The 27,292-nt window shown below is 53.7% G+C and overlaps 1 protein-coding gene across 1 annotated transcript in view; it reads left to right on the top strand.

Moving 5' to 3' along the window:
- ITPK1 (inositol-tetrakisphosphate 1-kinase) overlaps nt 1–27,292 on the top strand; it is a 140,594-nt gene that overhangs the window by 18,183 nt on the left and 95,119 nt on the right. Inside the window, exon 3 of the mRNA XM_039884064.1 lies at nt 15,384–15,408. Within this exon, the coding sequence (XP_039739998.1) occupies nt 15,384–15,408 (25 nt within the window). The remainder of the gene's footprint in view (nt 1–15,383; nt 15,409–27,292) is intronic.

Below are 27,292 nucleotides of genomic sequence, written 5' to 3'. Positions count from 1 at the left end.
GCCATAGCTCACTCAGGGTCTCTCAGTTGACACTTGACATTTAGGTGGATTCTTCTATGTTGTTAGGGGCTCTCCTGTGCAAGGTAGGCTGTTGAGCAGCATCCCTGGCATCCACTCACTGGGTGCCACTCCTATCCCAGTTGTGACAACCAAAAATGTCTCAAGGCATTGCCGATGTCCCCTGGGAGACTCATCTAGAACCACCGGTAGTCAAGGGTCCTGTTAATAGCTCCTGTCTGGTTCCCAGCCTGGCTTTGTTGCCATCCAGCCACCAGGCATGGGTCTGGCCCACTTTGGTGGCTGGCTCATGATCCTCATGCACCAGCTGCAGCCTGTGTGGCGGTGTGCTCATGGGTGCGCAGTGTGGCTGGTTCTTTGGCTTGGGGGCTGGGAGTCCTGGCTCTCCTGTTCCCTTGTTGAGGACCCTGAGCCTGTCCCTTTATACTTCTCTGACACTCTACTTCCTCATCTTTGAAATGGGGCTGCGATAACCCTTCTCTGGGGGCTGGTACTGATTGGGGGTGCAGTGTGATGCCCCCTAATCCCCCCAATACTGGGCTCGTCACAGGTGCCTGGTGACAGTGTGTTGATCTCCCCCTGACTTTCCCTGTGACCCCCAAGTCTCTCTTAGTTCTGGGCCTTGGTTATGTTGTATATGAAATGAAGGGACCTGGGGAGGTGGAGGTCCCCGAGCTAGAAGGCACCCACTGGGGATAGAGGGGACGAATGGAGGCCAGCCACCAAGCCATAGCCTGTGACCTTTCAAAACCCAGAGACCTGAGATGTTCCGTGTGCCAAGGCCGGGGGGTCAGGCTGCCAGCCGAGGTCAGGGTGCACACGGGTCTGTCAGCTCTGCTAGGAGTGGCTTACCGAGCTCAGAGTGGCATCCTTTCTACCATCCCCTGAGCCCAGCAAGGACCTGGTGTGACAAGAGCATGGAGTTTGGACTCAGGCAGAGCGGGTTTTACATCTTGGCTCTTCAGCCTCTGGCCAAAAGGCTCATGTGATTCTCAGCTTTGGGCTCCACATCTGGAGAACAGGGCCAGTGCCATCCCGAGGATTAAATGGGAGGAGGAGGCCGATTGTGGTGACATTGGCTGGGTGCTCACTATGTGCCAGGCGTCATTTTACACACAGGGAAACTGAGGCACAGCACAGCGCCTGGCCATAGGAGGCATGCCGTAGTAAGTGAAGCTTTCCTTGTTTTTATGAACCGGCTGCTCTTGGAATTTGCGTTTGAACATCAAAGACCCTAAAGATAAAAAAGAAGAGAGAAGAAAGATGGCTCCTTGGGAAGGTCCCTGAGCGAGGTGTGGAGGCGAGCGAGGCTGGTCCCTGCTGGGTTCCCCGAGCTGGTGCTTCCCCTGGGCAGCTGGAGGTGCTTCGCCTCTGTTACTTTTTGCCCACAGGGGCCTGAAAGATAAAATATTCGTGGGGCTGATGTTGTAATCACAGTGTAAGGGACACTTGAGATTGTATCTGCAGTTGGGGAGCTAATTCTAAAGAGCGTTTCCCCGTCATAATTACATGCAGTCAGCTGGCTCGTTATTGGGAGCCACCTGCTTGTCTCTTCCTGCCTCTCTGTGCAGCATGCAGTAGGCCTCCTGCCCGAGAGGGACCACCAGCCCTTGGCTGCCTAGAAGCCCAGATGAAACCTTTTTGTGGTGACTGATGGGGCAGGGACGAGGAGAGAAGTGGAGGGCGATGTTATGCTCTGGCTGGGAGCCTTGGTGGCTGGTGGTGGCCGCTTTCGAGACTGAGCGGCAGGTTGGCAGAGAAGGTGATGGGGTGTGATGCTTTGGTGTGGATGTTGTAGTAGCTGGGATGCTTGTGGATGTAAGTGAGAGATACCCAGTTCACGTGGGCTTAAGCAAAAAGAGACTTTCTTGGCCCAGGTTATCAGATGGCAGAAGAATAGTCCCTCGGGGCTGGAGACATGCCTGCTGTCCCTCTCATTCCCCATCTGGGCTCTGCCACCATGACCTTTCCTCGGCTCTTTAGCTACTTCTCTTTTCTACCTCAGGGCCTTTGGATATGCTGTTCCTGCTGCCTGGCAGGCTCTACCTCCACTGTACCTTTAGATCTCACTCAGCATAGCACCCCCTTCTCTGCCTCAGCCTCTCGAGTGTCCCTTTCAGAACGTGTCACATGCACTTGTTTCCGTTGTTTGCTTGTTTGCCCTCCCCTCTGTACTGCAAACTCATGGAGGACAGGCACCCGTTATGTTGTCTTCACTGTTGTGTCCCCAGCAGTGCACATAGTAGGTGCTCAAGAAGAATGCATGAAAGAAAGAAATGAATAAAAGAATACCTTGGAAAGAAAGGCAGTTCATGAGAATGCAAGTCGAAAGGAGGAATCTAGTTTTAAAAAAACCTAGCAAAATAAAGATAATAAGCCCCCTCTGCCCACCTCCTGCAAGTTGGGCTCATTTCTCTCTGTTTTGAGTTCTTATCCTGGCAGTTGGGATCATTCGTGGGGAGTTGTCCAGCAGATCAACATCCTGAGTCGGGGTGGGCATGGGAGTTGAGACCCCCTTCCCTCCAGCACACAGGGTTGGCACAGCGCGCCGTGTGCCTTGTCCTTCCATGAGGAGGGACCCAGCCCAGGAGCAGGCACCATTTGCTGGCCTTCCAGCCCTCGCCCTGACCGGGGGCTGCCCCGGGCCTTCCTCTTGGGCTGCCCTCTGGTCGCCTGTGCAAGGAAGAGGCTGCTTGGTCATGGATGATGGTCAAAAGGTGGGGTGTTCCAGATGAGGTGCTGGTGGGTAGGCAGGTGGTCAGAATTGTGAAGGAACCAGCCTGCAGGGGCGGGCATGGAGCCCTGTGCTCCAGGAGCAGACAGGTGGAGGTTGCTGGACAAAGGAGGTGGGCGCAGTGTTACAGAGGCCTTGATGCCAGGTGGTCAGGGGAAGCCACAGGAAGACTTCAGGGCGTCGTGAGGCTATAAGTCATGTCTTAGATGTAGAGGGTCACAGGCTGGAGGGGGGCGTGCTGGGACAGCAGGATGGTGGCCTGATGGCCTTCAGGACGGAGGTCTGTGTCTCTTGGGGCAGGGAGGCTGCCCATTGGTGCTCTCAAGCTTGCTTTCCCTTCTGGCTGGAATCAGGGCTTCTTCTTTTTAGCATTTCTCACTTCTGCCCAGGGCGCCCCGGCTTTTGGCTTTGGGTTGGTGGCTGCTGTGACACTGCGTGGGGCTCTCTGATGGATTTCTCGAGCTGTTTGGGGCCTGTTGCCATGGCTCCCAGCTGCAGATCCTGGCAGGGCCTGGGGCTGGGCAGGAAGGAGATGGGGGCGTGTGCCCGCCCGCCTGCGGGGAGCAGGCCCTGGGGCTTTCTAAGGCCCTGGGCTCATTTTTTCCTCCTCGGGCCTACACTTTGCCGCTCCTTTGCTTTCCTCAAGTCCTGTGACCGGGCCAATTGCTCTTTCTCATTGGTGGGTTCAGAAACCTGTAGAGATGGGGCGGGGCTCCTAAGACATTAGCCCTGCCACCGTGCCCATGTGTTCTCCCCTCCCTGCCTCAGCTTGAATCCCTTCCCCCGCAGGGCAGTCACCACCTGCCGGACAGCCTTCTTTTGGAAGGCGGCTTCGTCCTCCTATTGTTGAGCTGCAACCTGCTTCCTTGCCCTGCTTTGTAGGACTCATGCCTTCTGCTCTGAAGGTGTGGATTCCAGGTGACATTGTCCTCTGAGCTGTCAGCCCTGTGGGGAAGGAGAAGCTGGCATGCTAGCTTCTTCTGCTTCTGGGCCTTGAGTGACCTAGGGCTTCTGAGGCCAGTCACAGTTCCTCAGGAAGCACCCTCTGGGTTCTTCCTCCCAGGCTTCCCAGAGGCATGGCACCCCTCCCACAGCTCGTTGGTGGTTGTGGGGGGAGTTGGGCCCAGACTGGGGCAGCGGGTGGGTGGGGAGGAGCAGCAACTTTATCCACAACTGTTCTTCCCCAGAAACCCCAAAAGCCTCACCCGCAGCAGACCTGGCTGGACCCTCCCACCCTCACAGGTCATGTGACAAGGGTGGTCTTCGCTTACAAGGACTTGACTTTAGATTGTGGTTCTGCTGTGGCTTACTTGCTGTGAGTCAGGGGCGAGTTTCTTTCTTTTATTTATATGTGAATATATATGTTTTTCAGTTTTACGGAAGTAGAACTGACAAAATTGTAATATATTTAAAATGTATATTGTGTTGCTTTGATATATGTACACATTGTGAAAGGATTCTCACCATTGAGTTAATTAAAACACTCATCACCTCACATAGTCACCTTTTTTTTTTTCTTTTTCTTTCTTTTTTTGGTGAAACTCTTAACTTCTCTTGGTAAATTTCAATTCTGCAATATAGTAGTATAGACTGGGGTCACCAAGTTTTGCATTAGATCCTCAGGCCTTATTCATCTTGTAACTGAAAGTCTGGACCCTTTCACTAGCCTCTCCCCATTTCCTGCAGCCCCAGCAGCCACCATTCTACTCTGAACTCATTGCTGTGAGTTCAACTCTTTTAAAGGTTCCACCTGTAAGTGTTACCATGCAATATTGGTCTTTCTCTGGCTTATTTCACTTAGCGTAATGTTTGGACAAATTTCTTAACGTCTTTGAATTTCCTCACGTGAAAAAAATAGGACAGTGTACCCTCAAATGCAGCTGTTCAAATTAGTGCAAATTGACCATTGTAGTGCCAGCCCATAGGCCCTCTGGCCGGCCTCTTCCTCTGTCCCCTCTCCTTGGCTTGGGGAGAAGAGGCTTGAGGGGGGAGTGAGTGGGCCCAGGAATTACTGGTATTACCTCTCATTTGTTCGGGTTGTGCCCGGGCTTTTGGAATTCTCTGAAATTTGAGGGTCTTAGGGGCACAAGATGAAGTCACTGCCTGTCTCTAGCGTCAGATGCTTATTGCATCAAGGAAGGGTGCTGGGGCCAGGGCATGGCACCCCAGGCCTATTAATGGGGGTTGGGTGGGCCCTGTTGATGCCAGTGTGCCTGGGTACTGGGCCTGGGCTCCAAACATGTCTGCGATGGGAGTGTCTGTAGCTGCTCAGAGTCACTTAGCAGGGTCCGAGGAACATGGCCTTCAGTGGAGCCAGGTGGCCTTGGAGTGTGGGGTGGGAAAGCATGGCTGGTCTGGGCATCTATCATGGGCCTCCAGGTGGACTGAAGGGTCAGGCGTATCACCTCTCCCTGTATCTTACAGCCAAGTGTCCCAGGCCTGGGGCCTTCGATCTTCGCCACCTAGGCCTCCACGTCCCTGGTCCTAGGCGCGTCTTTCCATCAGGGGCCCCCGTGTCAGTGTTTGGATCTGCCCAGTGTACCTGTGGAACCCTGCGGGCACTGTGGCCATTGAGCTCCAGCCTTTTCTTTGTCGATGTTGAGACCCCCAACATACCTGAGTGAGTCCTCATCCAGCCCCAGCCCACATGTGGGCACTATGAGGGAGCTTCCGAGATTCACAGGGTGGCAGAGTGGCAAGAGCCTTGGTTTTGAGGTCAACAGGAAAATGTCACTCCCCTTCTCCCAATGTGTCCTCCCCAGAAGCTCTAGAAGGAACTACCCCTCTGACCCATTTCAGACTCCGACCTCCAGAACTGTGAGAGGATACGTGGTGTTGTTTTCGTTTGTGTTGATTTGTTACAGTAGCAGTAGGAAATGAATATAGTGTTTGTACACACCCGGAGCCTAATTGGGGAGCTGCTGGGTCAAAGTCAGAGCCAGACCGATGGATAAGGTTGTTACTTGACTCTTGGAGTTCCCACCTGCACCCAATAGCTGAGGGGTCAGGGAAATATTTGAATAAGGTGTTTCATGATTTGTTTTCTGAGACTGGGGGTGAAGGTAACTTCACTTCTGCTTTGATGTAATGACAACCCCGATGCTTGTGGCAGTGGGCCCAGGAAACTCGAAATGCCCAGAGGCACTGGCTTTGCCCCAGATGGAACTGGTGCTTAGTGCGCCCTCTCCTGGCCCTGCTTGTAGCCTCCCTCCTGGTTAACCCCCGGGGTACAGCTTAAAGAGCAGTCTTCACCTTCCTGTGCTCCCTGACACCCCCAGATGTTTGCTGTATTTGAGGGCCTCCTGACCCACACACGGGTTTTCAGATTCTCTGTGTGGCCACCGCATCTCTAGGCAGGGCCTTTGGCTTGGGGGCTCCTCGGTTCCCGAGCCATTCCAGGCCTGGACAGAGAAGCCCAGCAGATTTGACGACAGTCAGACAGGGAACTGTTTGTGTGGTTGGAGACCCAACAGCAGGGCAGTGACTCCCTAACCTGCAGGAGCTCAAAGGAGCCTTCTTGGGGTCTGGGAACCCAGCCCTCAGGCCAGCAGGGAGCTTTCGGTTATAGGGGAGTGTTGCAGGACCTGGTGGATGGAGCCGGTCAATGTGCTGCAGCGTGCAGCCTTTGAAAGCATGTCGGCCTGTGAGCACACAGGTGGGGACACAGACACACTTGGGCAGTTATTTTAAGTGTGTGATGCCTTGAGGATAGGTGCTAAAACCGCTCCAGACCTACGCAGGCTTCGCCCTCCTGCGTGGGTTCAAAGGAAGGGAATGTCAGCATAGGAATTCCCGCCATGCCCCTTCCTGCTGTAGTTTACCTTGCTCTTACTCTGGTGTTAAATAACTGCATTCTTGGGACTCAGGATCTGCTGTGAAGAGAACAGACTGAGTCACTGGCCCTGAGGCAGGAGGCCGACATCTGGGGGAGGGCGGTCAGGGCGGTCAGGGCAGGAGTGCTGGAGCCAGCCCTTGCTGCAGCCCCTGTGCCTGTCCCGCTCCTAGGAATCCCCTGCCCCGTCCCGCCATTTGAGGCTGATCCCTAATTAGGAGGAAGAAAAATTACAGCACCTGCAAGAGGGTAGTAAAAGACCTCCAGAGAATTTTTATATTAAAAGATGGGGGTGTGTGAAGCACCAGTAAGGGAATTTCAACATTAGTTTTTAGATGAAAAGTCGGGCTGATTTTCAGTTTGAAAGGCTGACACTTTGGACGCGGCAGAACACATCCTCGGGTAAGCTGTAGCCCACCCCTGCCTCAGTGTCCCCCTGCTGAGCGAGGAGGGGTGTGCCCCAACAGCAAGGGCCTCGGGGCCCCGGAGTCTCTGCTGTCCTCCAGGAGCTGCTGGGGAGGTGAGTCACCGGCGGTGCCTCCCGCCCACATCCTGGGTTCCCGAGGAGAGGCTGCTTCCAGGGGCCCCGCGGGCTTGACACGGGTCTGAAGGAACACGCTGACTCATACTGTGTATGCACTGCGGGTGCCCTGTGGCATGCCCTCCTGCCTCCTCCAGGTGGGGTGCCTAGTGTGGGGGAAGGTCTTCAGTTATGGGAGCCGATGACTGTGCAGTCAGGGGAAGGGTGTCACGCCCCCCTCCCCACCCCCACCCCCACAAAAAGACATATGGCAGCTTTCAGTTTATCTGGTTCTTTCCCAGAGCTGTCCAAACAATTCAAGTGTTTGTACTGGCTTTAAAATTCTGTTCATATGTTGCCTTTATATTGGGCCATTTCAGTTTCTGGCACTGTTAATAGGAGGAAAATCCAAATTATGAAACTATCAGCAAGTGAACCAGGCTGCTGAGGAAGCAGACAGGCAGGGACGCCTCAGGGCTGGAGCCCTGTCCCCGGGTGGCTGGGACACTCATTCAGGGAGTATTTGCAGAGCGCCTGGCAGGTGTGGGGTCTGCAGTGGGCACAGGTGCTGGGATGAAGAACACAGTTTCTGGCCTCGGGCTCACGGTGGAGCACACAGCAGTCTTAAGTGTCAGGTGGCTGTATGGCTGCCTGGGGAAGGGGCAGGGACAGCCTCTTGGTGAGCATGACATTTGAGCTCTTCTTGATGGATGAGCAGGAGTTGGCCAGTGGGGGGAGGGCATTCTAGAAGAGAGAACACCTTCTGCAGAGGCAGATTTGTATCTGGCCAGGGTGTTTTTAGAGAACAGGGTCTCTCCTGGGAGGGTCTGGTGAGAGAAGGGACTGCACCCCGCCTCTCTTGTATGCTGTACCTCCAGATGCCCGGTATTACGATAGGAATTTGGGGTGTAGACAGAGGGCATGAGCATTTAACAGTCAGGATAGGCTGGGTTAGGCTGCAAAAACACACCATCCTCAGAGGTTTGCAACAAAAGTTTATTTGTAGTTCATTCAGAGTCCACTGTGGACCTGGTGGCTCTCCAGGGCTGGTGTCTTCCTTGTGGTGGCTCTGTGAGAGTGCTCTGTATCCTGCATTTCTCAGCCTCAGCACTGTAGATGGTTTAGGCCAGGTAATTCTTTGTCTTAGAGGGCTGTCCTGTGCATTGTAGGCATTGACCTTCTGGATGCCAGTAGAACTTTCCTCAGTCGTGATAATCAAAACTGTCTTCAGGTATTGCTAAATGTCCCCTGGGGGCAAAATTTCCCTGATTGAGAACCACTGCTGGCTGAAGGTCCCCTTAATACTCTTTCTGGTTCCCAGCCTAGCTTGGCTTCATAGCCTCCCAGCCAGGTTCCTTTCCAGGAATGGGTCCGGGCGGCTTTGGGAGTCATGTGGCCTCGTGGTCCCGTAGTTACTGAGGCGCAGGTGGACTGGCCAGAGTCAGGCCCTGGCAGTTGAATTCTTCTACTTGGAAGTCACATGGATCACTTTCGTGCACATTTCATTGACCAAAGGAAGCCACATAGCTGTGCCTAACCTGCGGAGTGCCCAGGAGGAGATCTGCCAGCATCAGCAGCCACCGTTAACGTCCACCACAGAGCCCTTAGCTTGTGTTCGTCAGTGGCACGGAGCCAGGCAGCCTCCACATCTGTGCTTTGGGGGTTTGGGGTGCGGGGGGCTCCAAGGACAGTGGGAGCCAAAGAAGGCTCCTAAGGAGCTGACCTTGAGCATGGGCTAGGTGGTGATGCTGGGGTGGCATTTGAGACAGCAGGAACATCGCATCCTGCACATGTGGGCGAGAGAGGAGGCCCAGCCGCCTATTTAGGGAACCCTGAGTCCTTTGCAGGGCAGGGAGAAGTGGGGGCCTATTGCCTGCAGGCCTTGTGGGCGTTAAGGGCTTTCTTATTGGGGGGCTTCTGAAATCTGGCCATTATCAAACTGCTACAAATGGCTTGGATGAATGTGCCCGGCTTACCACTTGCATACTTGCGCCCTTTCTGTCTCTAAGCGGGTTTTAGCTCTGGGTGCAGGTGCAGCTGCTTCTTCCTTGCCCATTGGTGGGAAGGAGCCTGCGTTTCCAGTTGATTCCCTCTATTGTAACATTGTTCCTTGGAGGCCTGGCTTGGCCTGACCTCTCTTCGCAGCAGGCCCCTTCCTCAGTGGCGGCCTGCCTCTGTAGGGGCCATCCCTAGCTGCGCCTGGATGGGAGCAGGTGGCTGTGGCCTTGCATATTGTGGGAAAGCAGTTCTTAATGAACCCAAGCCCCTCCTCCCCTTACTATTATTATTTTTTACAAACTTCACTCTTTGCTTGTTGCACCGCCCTCTCTGAGTTCCTGGAGATCTCTCAGCCGTCACTGGACTGTCCTTCCTCGTTGGTCGGAGGGTACTCTTTGTCTTGGCTTGCTCTTTCCTCCCTCCTTTCTTGCTTCTCCATTGCATGTGCTTCATTTTGCCTGTGGCCCTCCAGTCTCATACCTGCCCAGGAAGGTCCTGTTTGACTGGAAAGGTTACACCCATTTAACCGACGTCAAAGCTGAGACCCAGGGCGGCTTAGCGTCCTGTGCCTGCTGCTAGTTTTCATGGGGCTTGCTCCGCTGTGAGACAGGCCTGCTGCTCAGTGGGGGTCGTGATCCCAGGGTGTCCAGGGTTAACCTTCCTGATGCCACCTCCAGTGGCCATGCCTCAGGCCTGATGTGGCCTTGCTGTGTTGTGGGCCCGTGGATGCTTCTCCTTCTTGGTGGTCCTGCTGCCCTGGCTTCTGGGATGTTGCTGTTTTTTCCTTCCGATTTGGGTCCTCTTTCTGTCACTGGGCTCCTTTGTCACCCCCTCTCCCTCTGCGCTGGGTCATCCAGGGTAATTTCTATCATCTTCAGGGAGTGGTAGCCACTGTCACTTACTGAGGTCTTGCTGTAGTAAGCAAGATAGCAGCCAGTGACAGAGACTCTGTGTAAACTGGCTTCAGCAAGACTCCACGGCTGAAAGTTGAGGGAAGACAGCGCAGGCCGCCTGGATCAGGGCCTCACCCAGCGAGAGGATGCTGGCCTTTCCTCCCGGCACGGCTTCCTCCTCCAGAGTCTGGGCACACAGGCGGTGGTGGCCGTGCCCTTTGCACTGCTGACAGACCTACCTGTCTTGGGAAGGCTCAGGGCTGGCCTGGCTTGGGTCCCGTGCTCATCCTGCAGGTATGTGAGATACCAGGCCAGGTGCCCATCCCTGGAGGTCATTTGATTGCCCATCAGAATCACGTGAGATGGAAGAGGGGCAGTTCCTGAAGGCAGAAAGGCTGGGCAGAGCAACACGTCAAGCCTGCAGTCCCAGTGAGGGCCCAGCAGAGCTGCCGGGTGGGGGCCAGGATTCTCCTCGCTTGACAGATGAGGAAACCGAGGCACAAAGTACAGTTGGGTCTGGTTCCATGTTCTTTTCTTGGGGGACGCACCTCACCTCTCTCATTTCTTCCTGCTGCCCAGATAGTTTCTGAGCTGTCTGCCCAGCTCAGTCCTGGGCATCTGACCACCTCCTGGTCAAAAAAATAAGAAAGTTCCCAGCTGCCTGCGAGACGCGCTCTCCCATGGTCCCCTGGTCCCGGTGCGTGGCCCTGCCTGCGGCCCCATGTGTGAGCATCACAACTATTTCTGGTTCCTCCGTGGCCTTTACTCTTGTCCCCGGGACCTGGGAGGGCTGCCCTGAGTGACGACCCCCTGCTCCCCTTCGCCCTGGGCATGTCTAGTCCTGCTACTCCTGGTGGACTGGCAGCCGTTCTCACACCTGGCTTCTCCCGAGCAACACCTGGGTGCTTGACAAACCAGACCCCTCCCAGGGCCTGTTCCTAGACCTCCTCAATCAGAGTCTTCAGGACTGGACCTCCAATTAGTATTTTTCACAACCTCCAGTGGTGATTCTTAGTCATCTGCCCTGGGGTCTGGGACCCACTGGCCCGCGGGGTAAAGACCAGGCTGTGCTGTGCCGTTCTGGCCTCTGGGGCATGCCCAGCGTCCATCTCCATCCACACCTCTTGGCCCCCGCCTGCTCTCTCAGTGGGTCTTATGCTCCCACACCCCAGACATCTTTTGCTATTTGACTCCTGTTGTTCCCCTTGAACTTCTTCCCCGTGTCTGTCTCTAGTTTCCCTTCAGTTTTTGTTCAGATGGCAGATGCAGCCTCCTTCCTGAAGCCTTCTCTGATTGCTCTTCCTCCTCTCCTGAAAGGGTGGTTTGTTTTGTAAATGAGTATTTTAAATTCCCCAAGGCTGTGCTCTCCTTGGACTTGGACTTGGGCTGGGGGCAGGCAGAGTCCTTTTTTCGCAAAATGGATTCTCCCTTCTATGAGAATCCAGTTTTTGGGAAAACAGGTTTATATTTGTGAGTTGTGGGGCAGACCCCTCTGCAAAGCTTAATGCAATATTTATCAAGAAAACGAGTTTTGGAGCCCGAAGAATTCTTCTCCAGGTACATACAAGGTACAATTCTTTAATCATTTAACTTTCGTTGTTACTTATTCTGTGATTTTGGGAGTAATATCTATGCTCATTGCAGAAAACTAGAAAGTGCAGGAAAGAATAAAGGGGAACAACACACGTCGCTGTCCTGCTGTGGCCACAGTTAACACTGCAGTGCGTTCGGTCCGGTCCGTTTTCCAGGGGTTTCCGGGTACCGAGTCTTTAGTTGGTTGGGCTTAGAATCTGAATCGAATGTTCCCGTGCATGGCAGTCCACTGGCCCTTCAATGGGTGTTATTTCAGCTGCTCTTTGAGCAGAATTTGGAAGCTTTTCTAGATCAATCCTGCTAAGCTCGCTGCTTCTCTGCATCAGTCAGTCGATGGAGTGATGCCATTATCTGCTTCATGCCAGGCGCTGGGAATGCTGGCAACGAGAGTTTTACCTATTCCTGAAAAGATAATTAAAAAGAAATTTTATTTCTCTAGTTTTGAAAATCTATTAGAGGCACATGGAACAAAATTCAAGAAGTGCGTGGGAGTGCCCAGTGAAAAGGAAGTCTCACCCGCCTCCAGCCACACTTGTCCTTGACCAGAGGCCAGCCCATGACCGTTTCCTTGTAGCACTTTCAGATTCATTTTGTGTGTGCTGGGTGTTGTGCACACATGCTTGTCCCGGATGTTTATCTTAACTGAAATAATTATAAGCATTGCACAGAGTTTTATACTTTGCATTTTCACATGGCATTGTCTTAGGTATAATTAATGCCTACAGGTGCCTGGAGCACATCCTCATTCTTTTTAACTGCTGCGTAGTATTCCTCTGTGTGACTGTCAGTTATCTTTTGCTATCACAGACAGTGTGGCAATTAACAGCCACAGCCAGAAAACGCTTGCCTATTTGAGCATGTCTGTGTGTAGGGCGGATCTAAAATAAAAGTTGAGGTTTCCAGGAGGAGCAGTTAATCACTTGACAGACCAACCCTCTGGTTTCTCGTCGTTTCTCCCCACTCCAGTCTCCGTTCTCACCCCTTCCCCCCTCAGCCCCTTTGGGATCATAATTCAACTTCTGGGCTTTTCTGGTCATGGCCAGATTTTTGGAACCTGATGCTTGGGAGAGAAAGCTGTGGATACTTTTGTCTTTCAGAAGTTCCTGATGGAGAAGGAAGCCTGGCAGGTTTACCTTTGGTTTTCCTGACTGGGCTGTGGACGAGCCACCACCAGGCGCTTGTCCACCTGTCCCCTCCTAGTCTCCCTTGGTACACCGGGGCCTTGGGGTACAGAGACCAGGCTTGTCCTCTGTGCTTCTGTGCCAGCTTCCGCCCTTCCTGAGTTCACAGGCTCAGCTTGCTCACCCGCGGAGCGGGCCATCACCGCCCCTCCCTCGGGGCTGCCGGGGGCATCAGCGAGCCCTGAGCACTCAGGGCACCTTAGCTCTCGCACCGTCAAGGGGGTCTCTTGCACAGGCATGGCCTTATGTGGACTGAAATGGAAGCCGAGCCCCCTCTTTTCTGTCAGAGTTGCAATTTATCTTGATCTTGGAGCTCTGTGCTACAGGGAGGCTGTGCTGGCTCCTGGGAGCTCAGCTCCATCTAAGGTTTTCAGCCCGTCAGTTCTCAAGGCTACTTTGTTTCTTTTCCGTTAGGGACTCCATCTCTCTTCAAAGTTAGAGAACTATTTGTTTTTAGGGCCAGGGGAGGTAGAGCTGCCTGGGGATGGCTCATGTGGGCAGAGTGGAAGTGACCCCTGTCGGTTTCTAGGGACAACCTGGGTGCCCATCCCGTGAGGATTAACTCGGAGGGGAGGCAGGCCCTGGCGGCACCGGCTCTCTGCACCTGCTGCGGGTCACGTACACATGCCGGTCTCCTGCTGTGTCCTTATCTTTCTCTTTGTGCAGTCTGGTCTTGTCATTTGGAGCTTCCCTGGGGGCTTCTCCCTTGGCCGTTTAAGATTTCTATCCAGGGGCAGGGGCAGGCACAGGCACAGGCACAGGCACGTGCGAAGTGACTGGCAGTTTACTGTCACTGATGCTCTTGTGGGGCCAGAACAAGCTAGGAATGAGACACGGGGCTCTGAGATGTCCACAGAGCTCAGAAATGATGTGGGCTGTGAGCTCATGACTGGGTGTGGCACAGGTTCCTTTTGATGCAGTCTGTCCCTCTGCTGTGGGCTCTGGTGGCCCAGAGCTTATGCTGTTGTGTCCAGTTTGTCCTTTCATGAAACCATGAAAGCAGATAGATATTGGCCACCCTTCCAGAAGTGCAAAGAAGCTGTGGGATGGCAGGGACCCCTGAATCAACCATTGTGGTGTTCTAGTTAGTTCCTCAGGGTGGGGGGCTCTGTGGCGGTGTTGGGGGTTGAGGGGCAGGTGGCAAGGCACAGCCTGCAGTGTGACCTGGTCAGCTCTCTTTGCCAAGTCTTGCTGTCTTGCGTAGTGGCTCCTTGTGAGGTTCTAATCCGTGCCAGGGTCTCAGAAGGCGCTGACAAACACTTGGTTGAATGAACTAACCAACAAATGTAAGTTTGGTAGGTGTCCCCTCAGCCATGCTATTGTGAGGCTGCTCCCTGTCACCCAAAGGATTTCGTGAGGACTTTAGGGACTCTTAGACTGTGAGCCCCTCGAGGGCCTGAGCTGTGGCTGTAGCATTTTTTGTGCCCCGAGTACCAGCCTGGGCTGGGCACAGGAACTGAGCTATGGCTTACATATTTATGTTTGGCTAGGCAGGCACCATGGCCAGCATGGGGCACACACCGTCATGGCGTCAGCCACAGTCCCTGCTCCAAGGAAAGAGTCGGGGCGAGTGAGTCCAGGTCCTTCCCTCGCTTGCTCACAGCCCCCTGAGTGTCTGCGGGAGGCCCCGCCTTTCTTCCAGGAGAATGGACTCGGGCTCGGTGGTCAGCACGCCGTCTGTGCACCCCTGCGCCTTCCCCAGCACTCTGCCCCTGCTGACAGCCCATTACTACTCCAGAACAAGGGGGGCTGGTAGCGGGAGCCCCGAGTTCTCAGGAGCACTCTGGCTCTGTGTGGGTGGGAGAGAGGGCGTGGCAGCTCAGAGCAGGCATCCTGGGGGTGCTTTTGTCTGAGCCGAATCTTCAAGACTGGGTGGAAGGTGGGGGACCAAGGCTTGGAGATGCCACAAAGCCCTGTGTGCCCAGAACATCTTGCAGGAAGGAATATGGGTGGGGGAGGTAAAGGTAGGTGAGTCAGCAGGGAGCCTCTGTGTGCTCTGCGGAGGCCCCAGCTCTGTAATGGGGTGGGCTGAGTCAGGGCATGGGGCTGTGAGGGGAGAGAGGGAGATCAGGCCCAGGCTCGGGGGATGTTGGCATGGGCCACGATGAAACAGGACCACAGGGTGGGCAGGGTGTCAGTGGGGGCCACAGATGGCCAGGACAGGACTAAGGGTTTGGGGGTCCTCTGCGTAAGGGAAAGTGGATGGGCTGGAGCTTGACAGGCTGGGGTGGACCTGGGAGGCCAGGCCGAGGTGTGCGACCAGCTGTTGGTGGTGAATGTGGTGGCAGCCCAGGCCAGAGCTGCCCAGAAAAGGCCTGGCCCTAGGATCGGGGAGGGGGCGGCTGGCTGTGAAGAAAACAGATCGGGGTGTCTGTAGGACTCTGGCCTAGTCCCTGGGGAGCCAACCTTCTCTTTCTGCCAGAAGGTAGCTTTGAGGATGGGCTAGGAATTCTTAGACCTTGCCTTTGGAAGTGAAACCATTCTGGGGACCATGGCATGAAAGGGGCAGCCGCTACCTGTCCTCACCCCCCGCCTTCAGCTGGCCGTAGAGAATGCTCTGGAAGGGTGCTTCTTGCCTCTGAGTAACCTTTGCTTTCTTTGTTTTACCCCACAGGAAGCGAGGGATAGAAGTCGTGCAGGTGAGTACGGACCACGCCCTCACTGTCTTCTGCGCCCGGCTATGCCCAGGGCCTCTCCACTGTCCCTGGAGTGTGGCCCCGGCCTCTCGTCACGTGCATCTTGTCTTCACTTTGCCCTGTGCGTGCCCCACAGTTCCCTCCCTGGCAGGGCATGGGGTGGGGCTGTGGCCTCTCAGGGTTGCGGAGTTCTGTGGCTTTGTCTATGGAAGGAGCTGGCTGGGGGAGAGGTGGCGCTCTCAGTGGGGGCCAGGGTAGGTAGGTAGGGAGCATAGCCACTCTCCAGGTCTTGATACCCCCAGGGTTTGTCTGTCCTCAGGCTGTACTGTGGGGGCATAAGCCCTCTGGAGGTGAGCCCTCTCCTGGCTCAGACCTCCTTGAGCAGTGTTATCCCCAAGACCACTCCTGTCCCTCTCCCCCTCCCCCCGAAGTCAGGGCGTGTGCCCTCCCCTGTGCCTCCCCTTCTTTGCTGTCAGGTCACGCTTGATCTTCCCTATGGGCCCCTGGCTCCTGGAGGGTGGACTGAATCAGAGGGGGCCTCCTGACCCCGTGTTGCCTCACCCTGGGGTGGACTTGGGTAGTACTTACTTATTGGCTAGAGAAGGAAGGAAGGAGGAAGAAGCAAGGGAAGAGGAAGAAGGAAGGATGGAGAGAAGCTCTCCCAGGGCCTGGGGCTGGCTCTGTGGTCCCAAAATAGATGTACAGTCCTGACAGGAGCCACGGGGGTGGTTGGCAAGAGCAGGGTGGGCTGGGCACCTCTGTCTGGAAGCTTTGGTGGGGGAGGGGGTGCTGCTGAATTCTTTCTTATGGCGTCCCTTTTCTGAAGCTGGTGGGTTGCTTTGGGGGAGGAGGTAATTCCTGAAACCCTCGTCAGCTCTAGAGTTTTCCTCCAGGCTCATCTTGTCTCTGCGAAGGTGCAGATTTCTGTGCACTTTAATTTCTCCATGTATCAAAAGAGAGAAGTCAGAATTCAGGAGTGGCTGAGAACTTTGCTTTCAAGACCATTTCCAATTAATTGGTGGTGGAGGCCTGGAGGATTCTAAATCTGTGAATGGCTGAGGGCAGGGATCGATCGATACTGCCTACTGGGGGTCTAGCAGTAGACAGATGGGGTACAGTTGTATATTTGTCATTCTGAGGCTAGATGTCTCAGACCATTCCTGTTCCAAGATGCTTTGGATTATTTTTATCTCTTAGTTCTTTCTGATAGTTACCTTGAAAGTCCCCGGAAGCTTTGCAGATACTGCTGTTCCCACCACTGAGGCCGGGGGCCACAGTTGGAGCTGTCGTTGCTCACTGAGTGGAGGGCCAGGTGCTTCTCGGAAGACCTCTTGTCAGGGCCCGTGGGGAAATTTCTGCTGGGAGCCATTTTTAGAGGAAGTGAATTCATGTGCTCACCAACAAACACTGCTTAAAAGGGGAAGAAATATGCCCTTCCCCCAGTACCTGATGCCTGTTGGTGAAAGATCCCGGACTAACTTAGTGGGATGCAGCCCGGCTCCGCCCCGCGCCCCCCCCACCGCCCCCGCCATTGGAGGGGTGCGGGGGTGGAGCCTTGGAACTTCCGGTGTGAGGGACAGCCCAGGGGTCTGTTTGCTTTAAATGGCTTCCCTGGGGAGATTTAGACTAAAACCTTAATCTACTTAGTCTGTGGGCGGACCAGGAGACTGGAGCCATTGTTTTAGAATGTACCAGGCAGTAGAATTATGAAATCCTTCTTGATGTGTCTGCTGTTCATTTCGGTGATGACTTGGGGGAGGAAGTGGTGGCTGGGGACCAGAGTGAAGCCAAACTGGATGCTTTCCACACCAGCATCTAAAAATAGAACCCACCGTGACGCCTCTTTGTTCACCTCCTCCTGGCATCCCCAAGTGTTTGGAGAACTTGAAATCTTAAGACATAGAGAAAAGCTCGTTGCAAAAATTGGAAGCACATCTACTTGGCTGGTTTTTCAAAATCAGCCAGGCCTCTGGGAGCCGGATCCCTAGGCTGCTGGCCTGCTGGGCGCTGGCAGAGAGCATTGGCAGTGAGCGTATGGCCAGTCGCTAGGTGTCAGTGATTGAAGAGGAGAATATGCATGCCACCAGCCACCGCCCAGTGTTTCCTGTGTCAGGTGCCCTGATGGGCATTGCCCATTTTGTGCAGTGGGTGGTGTTTTCATGTCCAATTTAGAGATGAGGAAACCGAGGCTCAGCTGTTGTGACTTCTCTTGAGGAACTGGGTGGGTAAGTGGTTCGAGTTGGGATGCGAGTGCAGGTCAGTCGGTCTTCAGAGCCCTGCGGGTCGTCTGACTGGGTCCCGTCTGTGTGCTGGTACAGTGCCCCATTTACTAAGAACTTCCAGGCCTGTTGCTCCCTGGGCTTTGGCTACTGTTTCAAAAGGGAACCAAGAATGTAAAATGCTGGTAAGTGCTGTGGTGTTTGTCCCTGTCAAGGGAGTTATTCTCTTCCTGCGATTTTAATGGCAGTAGTAGTAGTGTGAGTGCTTCACATTTATTAGGTCTTCTGAGGTGCCAGGCGTTGATGGCATCGACCTGAAAGAAGCATTTGTGCATAACCTGGCCAAGGTGGCGGAGTGAGCACAGTTAAGAAGTCAGTTTTGTGGCTCCTCCTCTTCCTCACGTGCTCGCTTCCACAGCCGACCTGCTTGGGAAGGGGGCTTGTAAACTGTGTCCCAGTGGCCCCCTTCACCCTAGCCCTCCTTCCAGCCCCAGGGAGGCAGTGCACGTGGTGGTGACGAGCAAGACACCTGGGCTCGTGGCTCTGGCTGTGTGACCGGGCCGGTTGCCTAACTACTTGGTGCCTCAGTCTCCCCGTCTGTAAAATGGGAATAATAAGGGTGCCTGTCCCCTGGGATCGCGGCGAGGCCTAATGGACTTAATCCGCAGAAAGTAGTCGGAACGGTGCCTGGCACACAGGACGCTTGTTATCTACAGAACTGCACACTCATTCTCCACAGGCAGATGCGATCTGCTGTGTGACATGGGGCATAAGACTCCCCTGGGTGTCACGTGGCTGCTCATTGTGATCTTGGGGCTAGTGAGGTACTTCTAGTTCTTTGCTTGCAAGGAAAGCGAAAGAGAATCTGATTGAGTTGTCAGCCGATAGAACATTAGAAACGATTTTGGTAATAAAGTCCTGTAATTCTTGGCATATAATTCTGAAGGAATTCAGAGAGTGTGTTCTTTCCATTCTATCTTATTTATTTGAATAAGTGGTTTCAGCCTTTTATATCTATAAAAATTGAAAAGTAGAGATAGAATTGGTAATAGATTCTGCCTTATTCTAGCAATGGGTAATATCCACCTGGATGCTTGAAATAATTAAAAAAATTTCCCATTCATCTCTTCTGAGTTGTATCTCTAACAAGGTTTAACTTTTTACGCTTATATTTGTATAAATTTGTAATATATTTCCGTCGTATTGCTCAATTATGTACTAATAGTAATTGTGATAATAAATCTGTCTAGAAGAAAATTTTTGAACATATATATATTTTTTGCCTAGCAGTATAATAATTAAATTAAGGGCTTTTAAACTTGAAACATGCCGATGGTAGAAACATCTCTGAGGGGTGTGGATTGGAAATGGGAGGAAGCAAAAAAGCGACATTGCTAACTTTCCAGGTGATTAAGAAGAGTCTGAGTCTGTAATTTTAAGATGGATGATGGTGGATCTCAAATTGCTATGATAATTTAGATTCCATTGGATCCATTTAAAAGAGAAATAGTAACAGTTTTATTTTGAAATGTTAATATTTACAATATGTTGGAAATTACATCCTCTACAAGTATTTAAACTTATGATGAGAAATTTTAGATGTCAACTTGAAAATGTGCAAATAGAAACAGTTTTAAACATTTGGGGGTTTGGTGTGAAGGCCACTGCTTTAGCACACTACCCCGTTTACTTCTCAGAACCAGGCTCAGAGAGGACAGCAGCCTGGCTCTCAGGCCACCTAGAGGCCCTGCTGGGGCTGGGCCACTGGAGCCTGTGTGTCCATCGAGACCCAGAAAGACCTTGGCAGTGGGCTTGTCCGCAGGCTGTCTGGCCTCCCTAACTGGGTCTGTTAGGCCAGCGATGTCCGATAATGAGGAAACCTTGCCGTTCTCTGCTCACGTAGTTTAAGAAAGCCCAGGTGAGGCTGAGGCCCGGAGGGCCAGGAGCCGTGGAAATCCCGCCCTGCGCTTAGTGCTGGGGCTCAGGCTAGAGGACAAGGAGAGAGGGGAGCAAGGGCTATGGGACAACATGCCCCCCGCCCTCGTGTCCAGAGGGCTACCTGTCATGGTGATGGTAGTTGCAGGTCCTTGTCCTGAAGGCGATGGTTTCGGTGCCTGTCATGGTTGCAGGTGCCTGTCCTGAGGGTGACAGTCTTCAGGTACTGTTTGCTTTCGTTTCCCCTCTGTACTGTTATGAGGATGCTGGCCGTACAGGCCGCCTGAACTTACCATTTCAGGTGTTAACAGTTGGCCGTGCTCAGCCGTTGAGGTGAGGGCCCCTCCAAGCTGCGGGTTGGGCAGCTGCTTTTCACAATCTTTCCTGGGCATGTGCTGTGTCCTAGGCTGCAGGTGCTGGGGACTCACATGGGCCGAGGCCAGGTCCTTTCAGCTCTGAAGTCTGTAGTTGGCAGCCAGCCAGAGGCCAAAGTGAGGATCACTGGCATGGTCCCAGAGGAGGGTCCTGACCCAGGCTTGTGAGTCAGGAAGGCTTCCTGGAGGAGGGCAGGGTAAACCTAGCTAGTGTTGATGAGCCTCGTCCACCCGACAGAGCCTGGCTGAGAGGCAGGTCCAAGCCTGGCTATTCCCCAGGCCCTTCTGCTCCTGCCCCTGAAACAGCACGGTGCTAAAATGCCGAGCATGGCTGGCACAGCCATCGCTGCTCCTCCACCCAGTAAGGCTAGAGGGGAAACACTCCTTGGCCACTGGGTCATCTGCAGCCTAGGGGGACTGGGGGTGGGCCTGAGGCTCTGCCGAGGGTTGGGCGGGAGGCCTGTATCTCCTAGGAGCATTTTCCACTCTGACCTGCTCTGCGGGGAGGGCTTGTGAGGGAAGCCCGTGAGGTTTCCTCATCCCTGGTCTCCACCCTTTTCCAGAACAGCCCTGAATTTGGTGGAAGAAGACCCCAAAAGGACAGTGTACGTGCTGCTCTGCCTGCCCACGTTTCTGGCCCAGCATGCTCATTGGGGCCGTCCTTCCCGAGGTATTTTCAAAGCAACAGGGGAAAGGGAGATGACTGTTAGCAGGCGAAGGGTTGGAGTTTTATTTTAAAATGCAAATGAGCAAGCTGTAAGTGTGAGAAAAGTACTGTCGCTGATTATAGATTCACTGTCCTCCTTCCAAATTCCTTGAGAATTCAGACATTACGAAACCCAGTCTCTGGAGCAGCCGCTGTTTGTCAGGCGGGCGAGGGAGCAAATGTTTCCCCAGCTTGCCAGAGCGTGCGGGGCGGGCAGCGGGCCTGGCTCGGGGTCTCTCTAGAAGTTTTGCATGCTTGAGATGTTGGAGTTCTTTGTCTCTGCATTTGCCCCCTTTCTCCACAAACCATTCAGGGATGGGAGTTGGATGGCAGATGATCAAGCAGAAAAAAAAAAGAGAGATAGATGCTGAGAACGGGCCATGGGCCCCCAAGGCTGAGGGAGGACTGGGGGTGCAGGTGTCTGGCGCTGGAGGTGCAGTGGCGACTGCCTCAGGCTCATGAACAAGCCCGGAGGGCAGGAAGGGTCTGTCTGTGCTGTGTGCGGGCCTGTGAGGACACAGGGCCAGCACTTAAAGTGGAGAGTGGGCAGAGGCTGGGGAAGGACTTATAGGAAAATTAATGCCTCTTGGTAAGGAATAAACTGGGTGCAGGTGTGGGTGGGCAGGTGTGGTATCTGAATTGCAGGGAGTGCCACGTGAAGGCTGACCCAGAGGCTGGACAAGGAGGTCTATTGACTGCTAGTGATTTGGAAGCTCTGGGACCTTGGCCATGAGGGAGCTGGCAAGTTGCCAGTCCAGAGCGGGCAGCAGGGCTAGACCACAAGAGGGGCTGGTGAGCCGTTCATGGGGTGCTGGGTCAGGGGGCGTTGAGAAGCTTTTGTGCACATGCTCCATTTAGAGGCCATGGGCCAAGGTCCCACTGTGGGTGCACGGAGGAGGTTTTTGGACAAGGCCAAACGGGTGGGCGAGGAGCTAGCTGGGGCTTCTGGTAGGAAGCTGAGGCCACAGCGTAGTGGGAGTGATGGGGTCTGGCTGGAATTAGCAGTGGTGGAGGGCCGAGGAGACAGATGGCAGGGCGTGGTACCTGGGTGAATATGGGGGTGAGGGAGAGCGAGGGGCCGGATCCCAGACGCGGGGTGCAAGAAGAGCAGTGGGGGAGGAAAGCTGGTCCACATGCGTGAGCTGAACGCAGGCAGCACACCCTCAGCACTGCCTTCCTCCTCTGGAGCCAGGGGGAGAGTCATGTGGCTCAGTAATACGCTTCTCAAGGATTATAGATGCCGAACCCTCCGTTCAGCTTTAGGTACTATTTTCATATGGTTCAAAAATTGTTTTAGAAGATACGCAGTTACAAGGGTCAAATGATGAATCCCCAGCTGGGTTCCTTCTGCCACCCACACTCTCTCCAGGGTGCCCAAGCTGGCTGACTTCAGTGCCCTTGCTGGATTTTATTTCCAGGTACTTGGAGCCCAGGTAGAGCCGGACGCCTGTGAACATGTTTTCTTTCTTCTGCTCCCTCTGCCCGGTGCTCTGGAGCTGGGGACAAGGAAGGGGCTTTTGGAATATCAAAAGTTGCCTTGGTGTTTATTAGGGGCCTGGCATCCTTGCTACTGAAAGAGCTCACGGCGACCACCCAGACACTTACTCATGGGCAGGTGCTCCCTGACCATGACTCTGACCCTGAGCTCCGACAGCAGACACAGCACCTCCAGGGAGGGTGGCCACCGGATGGGGAAATTGGCTCTGCACAAAACGTTCCCGTGTGGTGATTCAGGTCCATTATTGGGATAGAGACTGTTCTTGGCCGTGCTCGACCTCCATGTGGAGCCCAGAGGTCTGTCTGGGCTTGGGTTTCTGATAGTCTGTGTTCTGACTGTGATCTCACTTTTCTCATCTTTAAAATGGGATGACACTCACTACATAGGATCTGAGACACCGAGTAAAGCCTAAGGACCGAGTTTATCTCCCTCATTCCTTGTTACGAGCCATGAGGCTTACGGGCGGGGATCAGCTATAGGTGAATCTGCATCTGAGAAAAATAGCTGCCTGGTGTGAAGACTGCGCCCCACCAATGTGCCGTTTTTAGGTGTCCAACTATTGCGGATTTGAGCTTAATTCCTTTAAGGTTTTATTTTTTTTTAAATTTGAAATACAGATTTTTTTCCCTTTTTTCAGAACGTTGAACGTTATTTTCATTCTCATTTACTTAGGATAGATATATATTTAACATAGAAATAGAAATTTATGCGTAAGCGTGGTCGGCATAGTATTTTTGCATGATAAAGATACGTGGGGCAGGAGGAAGAGTTGGCTAAATCCAGATCGGCTCCTATCAGATGTTTCTAGCAGCCATCGAAAGAGATCCCGTTTTGTAGGACAGACGTGGGAACATGCTCACGCGATGACGCCAAGGGCTGTCGCCTCTCCTGAATGGTTTCCGTTCTGTCAGTTTTATTTTTATTCTTGAGCTTTTTAGGCTCGCCGTCGCAAATAGAAACCGCCTTGGCGCCGGCGCCGGCCCGCGTGCTTTCAGGGCCGCCTCTCTTCCCCCGGCCTTTGACTTGCTGAGTCAACCTGAGCAAGTCCGTGAAAGAAGAAAGAGCGTTCCTGCCAGGCAAGCCGGGCGCCCGTGCCCCCCGTGCCTGGGCGTGTTCCCGCTCCGTTCCCCGCGGAGGCCGGACTCTGCCTCCCTGACCGCAGCTGCCGGGCGGGACAGTAGCGGGGAAGCCCTGCAGGTCAAAGCAGAGGCAGAAGGAGGGACGTGGGCAAATAGGGAGGGACGGAAGAGGCCAGAAGCAGCCCGAACGAGCCAGAAGCAAAGCGTCAGCTTTGAAAGCAGCCGCCTGTTCTGAGGTGGTTCTGGGTGAGGTCGTCCAGAGTGGACTGCCAGTGTCTGCATGGCCATCGTCATCGTCCAGGTGCTGCGTTGAGTGCCAGCCTGCAGCTGGCGGGCCTGGACCCCCAGTTAAGCCAGATGCACTTTAGCGTCGCAGAGTCTCCGGCGCAAACAGTGGGTGCTGATTTGAATTGGGGGGTCACCCCCTGGGGCCACTCAGGTCCAGGGGGGCCGAGAGTGAGAGATGGTGAATTGGCGTGAAAGCCCCGGACCGGATTCTGTGCTCGGCGGTGCACAGCTGGCACTGTGGAAACTGGGGCAAAGACAGCTGTTGCCTTGGGCTCAGTGTCACACAGTCCGTGCAGCCTCCTCGAATCTTTCGGTCGGCTAAGAAGCTGGCCTCTCCCTTTCCGGTCCTCTCCTCATTCTCGTGTTTCGTTTTGTGCTGTTAGACCTGTTCAGGTGTAACTGTGCCCGTGGCAACTTTCATGCTCCCCTAGCAGCTCCTTCCCCCCAAAAGCCAGGACGTTCTGGTGCCTGGGAGGGCAGGACCCGGCCCTGGGGTGTGCTCTGTGTCTGCGTAGGAGCAAGCTGAGTGCTGAGCCGCTGGACAGGGGACAGCAGGCCCTGAGGGTCTGTGTTAGAGAAACCTGTTAGTCCTTCCTCATTAAGTAAGATGTGCTCCTTGATGACATTTTAGGAAGTAAAGATAGGCCTGAAAATGAAAACCCAGAGATAATCATTAAAACAATTCTTTTGGTATATGTTCTCAAAATTTCTCATATCTTTACGAAAAATATGCTATTTGTTGCATATTGTGTGACTCCGAGTTGGGCTTTTCTGTGTCCTTAGTTTTGTGGCCTGCATTTGGGAGGTGGGTGAGCCAGGTCTGGAGCCCTTTCTCTGCCCTGCAGCCTCCAGTTCTAGCAGTTTCGGTTTGCCGTGACAAGCCAGGTGTCTCGCTGGGTGTCTGGACTCCGCGCTTGTTCACATCTGAGGTCCTCTCTGTGGATGGACTTATAGAAGTGACGTTACTGAGCCTGAGGCATCAGGTTATCATGGTGTGGTGGTGCCCATGGCTTGTAGACCATCTCTCCGAACCTCCACTCGTGTTGCGTACACGGGCGTGTCCCATGCCAGTGGCTCAGTGGTGGTTTCCTGTAGTGTCCCCATGCCTGGTCCTGTGCTGGAAACGGGAGGCTGGGTCTGCCCTGCACTGTGGTAGTTGCTGGCCTCTGGCGGGGGGTGGTGGTGACTGAAGGACAACACGGGGGTGAGGAGGTCCTTGAGGCCCAGCTGTGGTTCTGTCAGCCTGTGGTCTCGGGGTCGCTGTTATAAAGCCGAGACGTGTGTGAATTGTGTGGGTTCCGAGAAGGGGTTCACGTTGGTGCCTCCTCGGGACTGGTCACCATGACGGCGTCGGGGACACGATCGAAGGAAACGTGAATGCAGCCTCATCGTGTTTGGGAGCTCCTTCCTGCAGGCTCTCGCACGGATGATCCAGTGGAGCACTATCTTCAGCACTGCCATCAGCTCTATTTGATAGGTAAGCTTTTATTACCCCCACTTTACAGGGAGGGAAACTGAGTCAGAACGTGCCCTGGTTCCTCAGCTCGTAGCAGGAGGCCGCGCTCTCTGAACCTCCACTCACCACGGCTGGGTTTGCTCCACTTCCGAGACCAGCGCTTCCTTGCCTTCCTTTGCTCGGGGCATCTGGATCGATCGCTCCCCCGAACGGGCCCGTCTGCTGCCCAGCTGCTAGAGTGCTCTTTCTCAAAAAGCCCTGTCTTGTCACAGCTTGGCTGTGGCGCCCAGGGTGCAGGGTCAAGACACATTCCTCGGAGGGGTCCACAGAACCCTTGACAGTTGGTTCTCGCTTTAGAGAACCCAGCCCGGGCCACGTCTGCAAATGTGCCCTCCAGGCACCGCGTGTAGAGCCCCGGCCTGCCCCTCCACGCAGTGCGTCCCCAGCCACCATGCTTCTCTTCCTGCCCCCTGTGGTGGACACTCAGCCATCAGTCTGACTGAGCTCATGGCCACTCAATGCCGGGATGTCCTTCCCTCCCCCCACTTCGCGGAGAGAGCCCCTCCCTTGTCTGGGCCCCCATGGGCCCTGTGCACCCACCCCGTAGGCGCAGAAGCTGCCATTTCATAGGGTGATTACATAGTGCGGGGGCTTCCCCCTTCTCTGTAAGTTCTTACTTAGGCTCATGGACCCTGTCTCATTCCCCTGGGGCCGTTCCCGCCTCGCGTGCATTCTACTTACAGATGTATTTTTGGAAATCAGTGGAAAATAATGAAAATGTTACAGAAATGACATGAATTGGAAAAGTTCCCCATCATCTCATTGTTCAGAAGTAACAGCTGCTAACTTCTGTTTTTTTTCTATGCATATGCTAACATTCCCCCTGCCCCACCCTTTCTCTAACACCTGTTTAAAAATCTTTTAACACTTTTGAAATTGAGACGTGAACATTTAATGTGATGGTTCTGACTGATGGTGACTTTGAACGGAGGAAATAGAATAACAACATATTTGTGTATTCTGGAAGGTTCTTAATCTGCTCTTGATAGCGCCTTAAAGGCTGTGGCTGGGTGAGAGGTTTTAGTATTTTTTTTTCTAGCAGTAGGCGGATATATCATGTAGCCTCATTTTGAAAGGTCAGAAAGTATACACACACTGGAGAGTTTTCCTTATTCTTAGGAAGCGCTCATTTATTAGAAAACTTGCCATTTTAACTATCCTCAAAAGAGATAAATGAGTTGCTTTCATTAGTTTTCATAGTCTGGGGATGTTCCTGGCTTTTAGTGATCTGTATGCCTTTTTATACCCTCTTTCCTTAAAGGAAAGGTTAGTAAAGTCACAGAAGGACATCAAGGCCGAGGAACAGAGGGGGACATAGAATTCCGACAGGCCTGCTCCCGTGGGGGCGCACCAGGGTCCTTCTGAGCCTCCTGGTAGCCAGGCGCATGGGAAAATGAAACCGGCTGCCACAAAGGACTCTGAGTCCTCGAGATAGGGAGTAAAAGCACGGAGAGGATTGAACCTTCTTTCCTGAAATGTTGAAGAATCGTGTCAGTTTCCAAAAAAAAAAAAAAGAAATCATCGTCTTGACCTGGATGGAAAGGGAGAGTTAGAAGCAGAAGTATGGCATCCAGGAGGCTCACGCAAGGACATCGTACTTTACGGGGGCCTGTTCTAGACCCCAGCGTCCAGCCACTTCTGCCCAGCCGGCTCCCATTCTCCAGCACCCTGTCCACTTGCAGCTTCCCTGTGGAGCCATCAGGACTTGCATTCAGCTGCCAGTAGCAGAGGAAATAACAGTGGCCTAAAGAAGGTAGTATGTCCATTCTGTCTGTGCCAGAGAAGCTGGACGCAGGAACCGAGGGCCGGGCGGGGGCTCCGTAAAGTTGCGCAGACCCTTTTTCTCTGTGTTTGTGCCACACTGTCCTCCATACTGGCTTCCAGGCTTAAGGTCACCTCCTTGCTGAAGAAGGCTGCTGGGGCTTTAGTCCTCGTGTTTACATTCCGGGTAGGAGGAAGGTGGTAGGAACAGGGCACCCCCAGTCACACCTGAGTCTGTTCACATCTGGCCTCCCCGGAAGTCCCAGGTCACACTGCTGCCGACACCACCTCGGTCCGAATTGAGCATCTAACACTCGGCGGCCAGCAGGCTGGCAAATGTGGCCTTTTTGCTGGACATGCTGTCGGCTCACATGAACTTGGTTCTGTTACTAAGAGGATGGGGAATGGGTGTGGGGCCACAGCCTGGTGTGTCCAAATTACATGTGTCTAAATGGGGTGTCGTGTAGTTGAATGACTGGATAATGAGCCAGAATAAAGGGATCTCTCTTGT

Source organism: Pteropus medius, unplaced genomic scaffold (genome assembly GCF_902729225.1).
Source record: "Pteropus medius unplaced genomic scaffold, Ma_sr-lr_union100, whole genome shotgun sequence".
NCBI classification, from domain to species: Eukaryota; Metazoa; Chordata; class Mammalia; order Chiroptera; family Pteropodidae; genus Pteropus; species Pteropus medius.
The sequence above is the reverse complement of the archived record's forward strand: the minus strand, read 5'-3'. Positions and strand labels throughout refer to the sequence as shown.